This window comes from Lepidochelys olivacea (genome assembly GCF_965140295.1).
Source record: "Lepidochelys olivacea isolate rLepOli2 genome assembly, chromosome: 10".
In the NCBI taxonomy this organism is placed as follows: Eukaryota; Metazoa; Chordata; order Testudines; family Cheloniidae; genus Lepidochelys; species Lepidochelys olivacea.
Window position 1 is genome coordinate 69,579,765 of NC_140420.1, and position 12,985 is coordinate 69,592,749.

Below are 12,985 nucleotides of genomic sequence, written 5' to 3' on the forward strand. Positions count from 1 at the left end.
ATATCAGTTTGTATGTAAAATGTTGACTAACAAGCATAGACAAGATAATTTACCTTGGCTGTGTAGACTGGGTAGATGTAGAATCTAATGTTGATGGAGTTTCTGGGACACTGCCTTCTGTGTGCTGTACTGGTAAAGACTCGGTTATACTACTGACAGAAGTTGCTGGAAGAAAGACATTAATGTAAAACGGGTTTCACTGCCTTCTGGAGTTACAGAATTTATCCATAACAAAGATTCTTCTGCACTCTGGTCACAATTCAACATACTATTTTAACATATGGTGAAATTCCTTGCTGAATCAGAGCCTACATTTTAATGGATTATATTGTACTGTAATTATTTAAATTAATTGTGTCTGGTCACATTTGCCCACTTCCCACCCTTGTCCACCAAAAGCCCACACTGCACATATTTCAAAAAAAGCAGCATTAAACAAAGGAAAGCATGACTGTTTTAAATTACTCAAAAGCTTCTATGAATAACTGGTATTTCAACTTCACATTTTTGTAAGAGACCAATACCACAGAAGATATTTTAGGATATTTGGGACCAGTATCCAACTTCCCCTGTATGCCCAGACATCTTTCATCCAGGTATCATTTTACTTAACCCTTTTCACTATAGATCCACCACTGCACTTTTGGAAATGCATCAGGCAATAACATGCCATTAAACTGAACAGAATGTTAGGGCCTACATGAAATGACATTTAGTAGCACAAGTTACGCTTTCTGCATGGTCTGCTTCCAGTCAACAAGTAGTTAAAACTACATAACATACGACACAGCTATACATACAACAAAGAACTATACAAGTATCTCTGTGAAGATATTGTACTGTGTCTACATCCAAAGAAGTCTAACAGACTGCCTGTACTAGAAGGCAAATTTCTTCATTTGTTTATTCAATTGTAAAGAGAGACTTAGGCCATGGGAACGCTATGGACGAATCTCTGTGTTGACCCAACTTATTATTGAGCCAACTGGCAAGTAGCTCATTGAGTCATACTACCAGAAGCACTGCATCCAGGATCACTTAGTGTAGTGAATCATGACATCTCCACTGAAAGAGGTACAATTCTTGCCACACAAGGTAGGATGTACTTTCACTGTCTGGCCAAAAGAAATAATTTTGAAATGGAAGAACCACCTTCTCTAAGGCCAAATACTATACTCCTGAAGGATCTTCTGGGTTTTGTAAAACAAAACAACAAAAACACAAAAAGCCACACACAGAAACAAGCAACACACACTACTACAAGAGGGAACATTCGTCAATATAAAATTGCAGTAACATACAGTAACAGACAAAGATTCCATTGAAAAACTCTTTGAACAGGTCCACATCTAGGGGCCCAGATCCTAGAGTCATGGGATATCAGAACCAGAGCTTTCCGTTTAAATGAGACTCTAGCCCTGGTGGTTGTGAAAAAGCTTAAAAATGTGACCTGAATGTAATCCATACCATGAAGTTTACCAGAGTCTGCATGCAGTTTCCAGCAGAAGAAGCAGCTGCCATTAGTCATGAAAAAAACAGTCTGGCCCCACACTCACCACAAGAGCAGGCCAGGGTTTAGCTACACCATGAAAGACCACCATATCATGGGGCTAGTGGGACCCTGCTGCTGCTTTCACCACTGCTTGGAATGAGGGGGACACTACCAATGGTTCAGAGGGGAAGGAGTCTCCTAACTCCTCTAGGCAGCTGAGGGTGAGGAAGGAGAGGCCCCTGGTCATAACTGTTGCCCATTCCAAGTGGTCAGGGGACAAAGGGCCTCTGCTGCTGACCTGGAGCAGGGCCGAAGTGCAGGAAGCCCACATGAAGCGTGCCTAAAGCTTTGGGTTGTCTTAATCCAGATGAGCGTAAAGACTGCTATGGGAACCTTTCTTTCTGAAGACCAATGCTTCCTGAGTTGTGTTTGAAGTGTCAATCTTAATACTGCACCAATTACTTCCAGAATTTAGATTTTGTTCTAAATATTTTTCATCTGCCCAAGACAGGTTGTTCTCTGTAGAGTCAGTAATTCCTGATAATCTTCTCTGAAAAGAATTTCTAGCATTTTTATAGTGATATTAGACACCTAGTGCTTATTATATCTTGCCAGAAATAAATGCAAGGCACAAAAATATAAACTACAATTACACTTGTAAAAAGATTATCCACAGTATGTTTATTTCATTTTAAAGCGGATTCAAAGATTCTGTAAAACAGTAGAGACTTTTTGGCAGCAGTACAGTGGATTGCCCTCTCTCTCATTCTTTATCATCATCGGCTGCTGAAAAAAATCAATCAAATCCCCACTTCAAAAAATGGATGAGGCAGGGACATCTAAATGTAAATGTAGCACACAAGGTTTGCTCAAATTGGAATCAAGATGTTAGATATTAATCTAATACTTACCAGGAGGGCTAATTCTACCATTACTACTATTCTGCCTTTGAAGGTGTTCTTTATAGCAAATTGAACACATTCCATTTGTACGAGGGTTTCCATAAAATCCGCATCCAGTGGAACAAAGCATAGGCACTTGGCTATGGTTAGTTTCTTGAGCCATTTTCCTCTTCTGTAAACCTGAAATTCACATACACAGCCAATTATCTAATGAACTCAGACGATTTTCAACTGTTGCATTTTAAAATACAAAGGTTCCTACTGCTTTGGCATCATCTATTCCAGGCACAAAAGTCTGCTTTAGAAAAAAAGGATCTTTGGGTCAAATTCTCTACAATTGTTTCATGGAAATCAGTGTCTTTAAAAAATAAAACCACCACCAAATTTCAAGACCCTGGTTAAAAACAAAAATTGCAGAAGAAAGAGTGTCTTCCATTGACTTTGGTGGTAAAGACTGTGCAGGACTGAGCCATCTTAAATTAATGTGCAGCAGGGTGTACATTTTCATAAGCAAACAGTTTTTTACTTTCCTGTGGAGCATTCAGTAATTTATCACTTTCAGAGAGACTATATTAATTCCTAGCCTACACCCTGAAAGCACACTTTTTGAAGCTTGTACTCATGACACTACTCAAACTCTGAAAGTATAAACTGAAGACTAAAGAAGGGAAATATTGCTGCTTACTTCACAACATTTAATCATGAACAGCAACTACAAAAAATTTCAGGTATTTCTCTGAATTTAGGAATCTGTTACATTATAAATTCATATTTAGATTTTCATATTCAGAAGTTACCATTTTGGTCAAGACTAGCATTTGAACAGATACATTCCTCCATACCTCAACTCCAACAAGATGTTTGCATTTTTAGAATATTGTTTCATACAATTTAGATCGTATGTGGTAGTCAATTTGGTAAGGGTTGCTTTGCAAGTTACCCTGTCTTTTATTTGTATTTCTCTCCTTATTAACAAGGAACATTTGTCTTGCAAGCTAAAAAGCTCAGGTGGCCTTCTCTATCATGAACTTTTGTGATGAGTTGCCTTAGCAGTTCTCAAGTGACCCAAGTCTTAGATTAAGCTATTGGAATCGGTTTCAGAGTAACAGCCGTGTTAGTCTGTATTCGCAGAAAGAAAAGGAGTACTTGTAGCACCTTAGAGACTAACCAATTTATTTGAGCATAAGCTTTTGTGAACTACAGCTCACTTCATCGGATGCATACTGTGGAAAGTGTAGAAGATCGATCTCACGAAAGCTTATGCTCAAATAAATTGGTTAGTCTAAGGTGCCACAAGTACTCCTTTTCTGTTTGCTATTGGAATCCAGACTGTAACACATGAATTTAATACAATCACTTTGTCTTCTTCACCCTCAATCAAAACCCCCAAAACTGACCATAGTATATAGTTCAAGGTTAGTCAATACTACACTGTCAGTTTCAAATAGATCATATCAATGTGCCATTACCTTAAAGAATGCCAAGCTGACTGTAAAGTACAAAATACCACAGAATTGTTAGGCAGATATCAGATTGCTTAAGCTTGGTTCATAAAATGCTCTCACTGTACAATTTATTCAGCTAGAGAAGAAAGGAAAAATACTCTTATAGCAGAGTCAGTCAAATTTATCTTTTAACTTCAGCTTCTTAAACATCTGGCAAATGCTCAAATGTTTTCCCCTCATGGTCACAGGTCTTCAAATATTGCCTTACAAATTTTCAATGGTAGAAATTTCTGAACAACATCTTTCTTCTACAGCTTAGTTTTCACAAGTATATCAGTGTAGGGAGACTGCCCTTTCATTAGGAGTCTAAAGTAATGTGAATCCAACCTTCCGAATCTAAGGAGATGTTATGAATTAATATTTAAGACGTTTACAGACCATTACTGTTTGTACTAATATAGCACCTAGAGACCCCACTCAACAAAATGCCCCTTGTGCAAGGCATTATGCAAGCAAGTAACAGAGTTAATCTGTGCCCCCAGGAGCATAAAAATCTGGGTTTGTGACAGGGCACAAATATGAAACAAACAGACATAACTGGAGATGGAAGGATTGTTGGATCATATTAAAGAAGTTCTGTATTAAAATCACAAGTGAGTTTGATTCCCCATAGTTTAAATTCCAGGGTATTACTAATTAAGAGGTCTGTTGGTTTTTGGTACTGTTTCTCTCCCTCTATGTGTGAAACTTGCAAGCTGCTAATTGCGTTAGTACATTCTAAGACAGAGTCTGTTCTCAAAGCAATTCGCACAGAGAGAGACTCAAAGCAATACTCTGTAACAATAGAAACAGTACCCAGAGACTCCCCGCCTTTTTGTTGTATTAACAATTGTGATTAAAATAGAGATAGAGGATGTCTGTGGATGGATGCTTGATGTGGATAATAACTGAATGATCAGGGAGGTGCCAGCCTAAGAATCCAGTGTCCATCGGCTGAAGAAGGCATCAAGTGGAAATAACCAGAGGACCCCCTCCCGGAGGGCAGACTGGAATCCACCCAACAGCCTCAAGAATGGGAGAACCAAAGAACAAGATAACATCTAGCAGCACGGAGCCATCAGGAATGTGCTATCTGCTGATTGATTCAGCAACAGCATGATGAAGCAATTCCCATAGACTGGCATAGGAACAAATTCCTATAAAAATGGACTCTAGAAAGTGAGAACTTTGGGGTCTGATTCTGCAAACCAACTTCCAGGAGCATCAGATGAGCATCTGACAAGGCCCAGCTCCCTCCTCATGTCCAGGCCACCTGGCCAGTGGCTTGGCATGAGCAACTCTAAGGCTGGTAACTATGGTAACAACCTTGCAGAACCTGTGTGTGTGTGTTTGTATGAATGATTGTGTAAATAAACATGAGATTGAATGGAATGTTATAGCTATAACTAACTGATTACTATGATTCTTTCTGTATTCACAATAAATGTGGTATTTTGCCTTTTCCCCTTTAATAAGATCCTGCTGGTTTTTATTTTATTGGTATAACAGGATGAGCTAACAAAAAACAAATTTAGCATAAACAAATTTCAGGATCACCAATTGCCTAATCATTGCAATGGTCCATTCAAAATGTATACAATATACACCACCCAAAAGGTGAAACTGTTGCACACTGGAAGCTTGTCAAGACTTGACAGTTGAATTCGAGTAAGAATGATTCAATAGGTTTAGACCTATGGACATTTAGTGTATAGCAGATCTTGACTGTATGGAAGACAAATCCATGTTCCTAAGTTTTCCTCATCACAGGCATAGTCAAACTATAAATAAAATGAACAGTGGATATGTCAGAATGGGTTTGAAGTGATCAAGGCAATATAGTAAACATGAGACCAAAGGCCTGTTTCAGCAATCCTACTCATTTTCCAAGCAAGGGCATGTCAGTATATACTAATAATTTTACCACTAACAGCAGGTGCTTTGAAACCAGAGAATAAAGTCAATGCTTTTTTCACCAGTTAGCCAATTTTATACAGGCAATTTAACATAGGAGTACTACCAGTGCTCTAGAATGCATGGAAACTTTGTGTAGATACTAAAGCAGCAGAGGAAAACTCACAAGTTCAGATATATAAAGTCTCCAACATTTTTATCATGAGAAAGCCGTCTGACTTTTTGTATACAGTACAACCTCAGAGTTACGAACACCAGAGTTACGAATTGACCAGTCAACCACACACTTCATTTGGAACTAGAAGTATACAACCAGGCAGCAGCAGAGACCAAAAAAGGCAAATATGGTACAGTACCATGTTAAACAAACTACTAACAAAAATAAAGGGAAAGCAGCATTTTTCTTCTGCATAGTAAAGTTTCAAAGCTGTATTAAGTCAATGTTCAACTGTAAACTTTTGAATGAACCATAACATTTTGTTCAGAGTTACAAACAACTTCCATTCCCAAGATGTTCGTAACTCTCAGGTTCTACTGTATCAATTTTAAAGAAAATGTTTTTTCATTGCAAAGAACTAAACATCTAAAAAGGGTACTAATTGTCTTACTCGGAACCAGCTCAACTATCTAAAGCAAGGGTGGCCAAATTTACTGACCCTCTGAGCCACATACAACAATCTTCAGAAGTTTGAGAGCCAGGGTGCACCTGCTGGGTGGTGTCTGAGCTTCAGGACTGCGGGAGGCATCTGCCAGGTCTCAGGGCTTCAGCCCCACTCCTGGTGAAGCCCCAAGCCGCAGCAGGTGCGCCCCATGGGACTGAAGCCCCGAGACCCCCGTGGGCAGAAGCCCCTACCCCACCACCCTGCTGCAAGGCAGAGGTCCTGAGCTCTCCCCGCCCCAAGTCTGGTAGGTGGAGAGTGGGGGGAGCGGAGTGGGGGGCTCCACGAGCCACAGTGTCTGTAAAAGAGCCACATGTGGCTCTGTAGTGGGGCAGATTAGCCACCCACAGACCTGGAGGGGAAGGAGCCCCTCATTGAACCCTGGTGGGCGGAGCCACGACATGTTCAACCCTCCCGCCGGAAGTCAGTGGGCGGGACCAGAAGTACAAAAGGCGTGCTGGAGAACTCAGTTGAGAGGCAGCCGCCGGAGGAGCCAGATGCCTCCTGTGAGCCCCCAAGCTGGGAGGCTGTGGCAGACCCTGAGGGAGCTGAGGACTGGCCTGGACCGCCAGGGCCATTTACAGACCTAAGCACGGAGGAGCTGCAAGCGCTGACAGAGGCTCTCTTCCCTGAAGACCAGAATGACCTCTACAGAGCCATGTACACCCGAGGGGGAGTTGGGAGGTGGCCCGGGGTAGCCGACCACTGTCTGGCTGCAACGCTGACAGCGAGTGAGTCCGCGTGTTGCGGTCAGGATCCCCACTGACCCAGTGGCAGACCTCTCTGCCACTGCTAGGGCCCTGGGCCGGGACGCAGTGGAGTGGGTGGCCGTCTCCCCCTCTCCTTGGCAAGAAGCCTGCACTTGTCAGCCCTCCGCCAGAGCTAGGGGGCCCGACTGTTTGCTGCTCAGCCTGATTGCAGGCCTGAGCCCTCAGACTGCCCAGCCCCAACCGGGGGCTAGGGCTCTGTAACTGTTTGTTGTTTGGCCCTGATCAGAGGCCTGAGGTCACGTCTCTCATTGCCCGCTGATTCTCCACGTCAAGCGACCCCCGGAGCTGTAGTGGGGCGGATTGGCCACCCACAGACCCGGAGGGGGAGGAGCCACTCCCCCCAATGGGCTACAGGCTCATGAGCCACAATGTCTGTAAAAGAGCCACATGCGGCTCATGAGCTGCAGTTTGGCCACACCAGTCTAAAGTTTCATGCTTCATGTAATTAAAACTTGGGCTTAGTTAAGGGTGACCACTTTTCTTTAAAACAGATCAGAGACAGAAGAGCAAGACTACTAAAAACTAGACCTGGGCTGGGAGGTTCCCTTCCATGAGCTGTCTAGCCATACCCTCAGTAACTAACTTGAGCACTCCACACACTTACGGTGATTATTATTGCTATCGATATTTTTGTTCATACATTGCTCATTTAACAAATATTGTCACTGCAGCTAGATAAACCCCCTAACATTGTGGTTCTCAAACTGTAGTCTGTGGACTACTAGTGGTCTGCAGCACTGTCTGGTGACATGGTGCTATATCATTCTGTTCTCACCTGCTAAAATGCACTGAAAGACAGATAAGAATCCATCTAAATCTGATCCTCTCCCACAGCACAAAGATAACAGAATGGAATAATATAGCTCATAGGCTTCCTAGTTACAGTAGAACATCACATGTAATTTACGTATCTGTACAGTCCCTATAATTCCTATCATTCTTCTCCTGCACAGAAAGTTTTCACGGGTAAGTCCTTTCTTACACTTCATCATGTAGTAGACAGCACTCGGTGTCAGATGAATCTTTATACACTTCTAACTTGATTTATAAAAACTTGAAATAGCGAAGAAAGTAAAACAGATTAAGTTTTTAGAGTAAGTTTCTAGACGGTAAGTTCTTTGGGGGCAAGGACTAGATCTTCCAAAAAGGCTCTGCATTGCACTGAGCATAATGGTTATGTTCAGTAAGATAATTCTTAGTACCGTTGTATGGGTATATCTTGTTATGGAGAGTAAAATGGATCATGATGCCAGATAACTTTAAAAGTATGTGCATTTGGTCTTTTAGTTACTACCAGTCTCAAACACTCCATACTTGTTAGTGTTCATAGGCTTCAGTCATCAATCAGAAGGATCAGGGACAGCGGCATTTAGTAGGATTAGTCTAAACCTCAGGTTTTTAATCTCCCTTTAAAAAACAAAAAAAAACCCTCCACTTTTTACTCTCCCAGCATTCCTCCCCAGAACAGAGGTATGTCTCCTTGCCCCTGTTCCTTATTTGTATACTTGTAAGTGTATATCATATGTGCAGCTGTTACTGTATTACTATTATTATAAAATTTAGTGTAGTGAGGATGTAGATGCAGATCAGCTAACTCTGCTTAAGCCCATACAAATCATGAACAGTTTTCCAGTTCCAAGATGTCCTTCAGGTTCCAAAGCAAGGTTTGAGTTGTACAGGTGCTCCCCATATATTTTATGGAGATTCTGGCCCCCATAACCAGTAGGGTGGAGCAGACCACAAGAATGATATACTGGTGCCTCAACTACAATAACAAAACTAAATACAATTTGTGCCATGTTATCAGTATACTACAGTATCACTACTGGACTGGAGAATGAAGGAGAGAAAGCTTACATTAAACTACATACCTGTTGTATTAACAAAGACTATTGTCAGTACTTTAGTTAGAGCCTTCCATTTCAAATTTCACTTGAGGAATGAAATCTGACTAGAATACCACTAAATGCAGACTTTAAATAAATTAAGTAGCTAAACTATTCCCCCACCACCATAAGCACACTTAGACTGGTCCACTGTGGAACTGCTAATGGTAACCTTCTACCATTGCTGATGAAACAGGAAAAGAAACTGCAGACACACCCTTCCCTATTCAGCTACCCCAGTGGCTGAGGGTAGTACTTGTGCTGCTCACTCATGTTGTATTTTCTCACCAGACGCAATGTTTGACAATGTGCATGATTAAATCATCTGCACTTTATAGCACCTACTGGTATTACTATCTGGTAAGTCCTGAGGGTCTGAAAAGCATTAAAGGGGCAATGCATACTGTGGCATTATGCCACCATATTCTTCATAGAGATATTGTTATATGATATTATAGCATAACTGTGATGTATTTTATACTAGATAAGGCATGTGAGATATCATTGGAAAGGTTATTATTTACTGAATATGGTTATCCTATTTGTATGCATGTATCATTTTGGTATCTGAAGTTAGGAATATTGTCTAGGCATCTATTATAAATGTGTTTACATCTGGGGAATGCCCACTAGACAGAATAGATGGTGGTTGGGAAGGGCCATTAGGGAAAACGATAGTTCTTAGAAGATGCTAATCACCCACTGAGAAGTCTTCCTGGGGATGCTACAAACAGCCTCTGAGTTTTGGCTGCAGGGTCATGTGACCAAGTCACCTGGTAATGGACTCCATGAAAATACAAGTATTTTTCCACTAATGGGGGTGGGAACCACACTGGGAAACATAGGATTCCCACCATATCCAAAATCTATTCAAGACAGGGGAGTAACATCATCATGGCTCATCCATCATTAACTCCCCGGCCAAGAAAGAAGACTGCTGGAAACACCTGAGAAACAGAGACTGAGGTTTTGTGGGTTTTTTTTTTTGGGGGGGGGGAAGAAGGGCTGAGCCCAGACTCGAGGGGGTCTGGCCCGTGAAAGGAATATCTGGAGTTTTAAAGCCTCAAGCAAGTGCAGCTTGTCTTCAAGAATCTCTGCAATCTACCTAAAAAAAAGTTAGGGTGAGAATTTTTTACTTATAACCAGTTTCGTTAGTATATTAAACTTAGATTACCTAGCAAATAAAACAAATACGCAATCTTCTTCTGTTTGCTATCCCTTATTTAAAATCTATCTTTTGTAGTTAATAAATTTGCTTTTGTTTGGTCTAAAATTATTTTGTGTATAAATCCTACCTGGGGGCAGAAAGTGGTGTATACCCCTCTCCACATTGGAGGGAGGGGAGCAAATATCATAAGCTTACACTGTACAGTTCTCTGTGCAGCACAAGACGGTATAATTTTGGGTTTACACTCCAGAGGGGAGTGTGCACTTGAGTACCGGGCAGTTCCTTAGCTGAGCCTTCCCATGCAGGGCTGATCTCAGCATCTGTGTGTATAGCTGTTCCTACCTGTATGTGTGCTGGTTAAGAGCAGTCTGAAGGCTGAGGGAGGGAGGGAGGGTTTGGCTGGCTTGCCTCAGCAATACAGTGTAAAGGGAACCCAGGCTGGTGGGTCACGCAGGCTCAGTGATGCCACAGTCCTAGGTGGCACGCTGAAAAGCAGAGGGGGGGGGGAGAGATAAGAACCCATCACACATACTTGTGCAGCATTTTCAAAAAGTGAAGGGGTGTTAGAAAAAAGTAAGGAGGAGAGAAGGAAGTAAAAAGGATTTCTCTCATATGTAAGACAGAAATCCTGTTTGTTTATATATGTATAATACACACACACTATAAGTGTATATATTATATTACATTTCACTGTTTTCACTACATGTATCACATGAGCAATATCACTGCCTTCAAGACATCTGAGCAACTGTACACAGGACTTCTTTATCACGACTTTAGAACAAATTGATCTCTCGAGCTAAACATCGTATTGGATTTTCTCATCTAGGAAACATGGGAGTTATAAGTGTAGTAGCTCTTTCCATTTTTTGTTGATAGACTTCATGGGAAGGAGTTACATGTAAAGTTGCTACATAAAACCCAGTCTTCTAGAGAAGGAGAAACTAACTGGTGTAAGAGGCAACTGCCAAGTCTACTGAGGGCCAAGAACATAATAATTGACTTAATCACATCCACTGAAAGAAAAACTTTAAAAAATAATAAGCGTTCATGAAGAGAACCAGAATAAAATGTTACTACTTTGACATTCAAGAGATGCAAACTCCTTTGCTTGCGAAGAGAAAGAGCCCAAAGCTGGAAACAGTGACTACATACACAGAAGTCACAAATGCTGCAAGTTTAGACAAAACAGCTATGAGTTTATATCAGTCTCCGAGAACAGGTTACCTCAGAAGTACTGTATAGGCCCATGACTAAACAGCAGGAGAAAACTTGTACATTTTAAAAAACAAAAACACTTAATTTGGGGGTGATCACACAAAAGACAGCAGTCAGGTTTTTTCCTTAGACCAATTCTAAACTCTGGTAAAATCAGAATTTCACGTACACTGTTGAAAGAAACTTGGGCAAAACCATGCTTTTTAAGTGAAATACTAGATATTTAGATCCTAGACCTTGATCTATCTTGTTAATTTCAATACAGGAAATATGGCAAATATGGATGTGTGTAAATTAGTTCTTACAAATCAGATAACTATATTGGTAGAGAGAGCTTGCTTTATGTGAAAAAGTTAAAAGAAAATCATCAAAATAAATTTTGTAGAATTTAAAGATTAACCATGTTGGTTTAGTAAGTTTTAAACCTAGTTTCATTGAAGTCAGTTCTCAATATCCAGGTTAGCAGGACAACATTTTAAAATATTTACTCACATAGTTGGGGAGGAACAAACAGCTTAACACATGCACACTAGCTTCCTGACTTCCCTTCTACTTAAAGTACATTTTAAAATCTTGTTTACTCCAATACTCTTCAGTTTTCTTCCTGTAATATTTAATGTAATTGATTTATAAATTTTTAATATTATGTTGAACCACTGAAGCAGTCATATTGCCTTAGTTTGGATAATCACAATACTATTTCATGTTCCATATTAATGCCCACAAACTATATAAAAATGTATTCTATTAAATCACTTTTTAATAAGTCAGCTACCTGATACTCATTTATGATTTCCTATCGTGCAGTTAATTTCTGGTGAAAGATGTGTTTCTTCCGTGTTTCATACATGTGGCCTTTCAGCTAAAATCAAGTTATATATCAGACCTATCCTAGTTGGAGCTCTGCAGAGGATGGAAAAGACAATCCTAATCGGTTTTCCCCTTAATCTCCAATTCCTGTAATTTTACTGGAATCTGAAAGTCAGCAACCAGCAAATATGCAATAAAGTACTGTTTTTTTAGATACAGTCCATATTTGGAACCTCCCAAAAATCCAGTAACATAGTAAATCTCCACACTGATCTGTTCATGGGGAGGGGAGGAGAGGAGATGAATGGCTTACTTACGTGGTTCACAGTCACACTGCAAAAAGGAGGGGAAAACCGCAACAAGCGGGGAGGTAAGGATGAAGGTGGAAGGTCAGCAGGTAAAGAACTGGGTAGGGACAGTAGGTAGAAGGAGGGAAAAGGATGCAAGTGGTGGTTTACCTCTGATCTCACAATCCCAGCAATGAGCTGGCCACAGGATAGCAGGAGCAGGAAAGAGGAGAAAGATCAGCAATGATTATGTCTGACCTGGGCTAGGACACAAGTTACTATAATTAGTAGTATTACCATATAACACACCTAGTCATAGTAGACCACTGAGCTAGGCGCTGTACTGACAGCTAACAAGATATCGCTCCCTGCCCCTATATTACTTACTACCATAA

General features: G+C 40.8%; 1 protein-coding gene across 2 annotated transcripts in view; it reads right to left on the minus strand.

Moving 5' to 3' along the window:
• ZFAND6 (zinc finger AN1-type containing 6) overlaps positions 1-12,985 on the minus strand; it is a 48,812-nt gene that overhangs the window by 13,367 nt on the left and 22,460 nt on the right. For both annotated transcript variants that reach the window (XM_084640753.1, XM_084640752.1), the window contains exons 2-3: positions 2,404-2,574; positions 54-165 (exon numbers count right to left, since the gene is read on the minus strand). In XM_084640753.1, coding sequence (XP_084496879.1) covers positions 54-165; positions 2,404-2,557 — 266 coding nt within the window. In that variant the 5' untranslated portion in view covers positions 2,558-2,574. The remainder of the gene's footprint in view (positions 1-53; positions 166-2,403; positions 2,575-12,985) is intronic.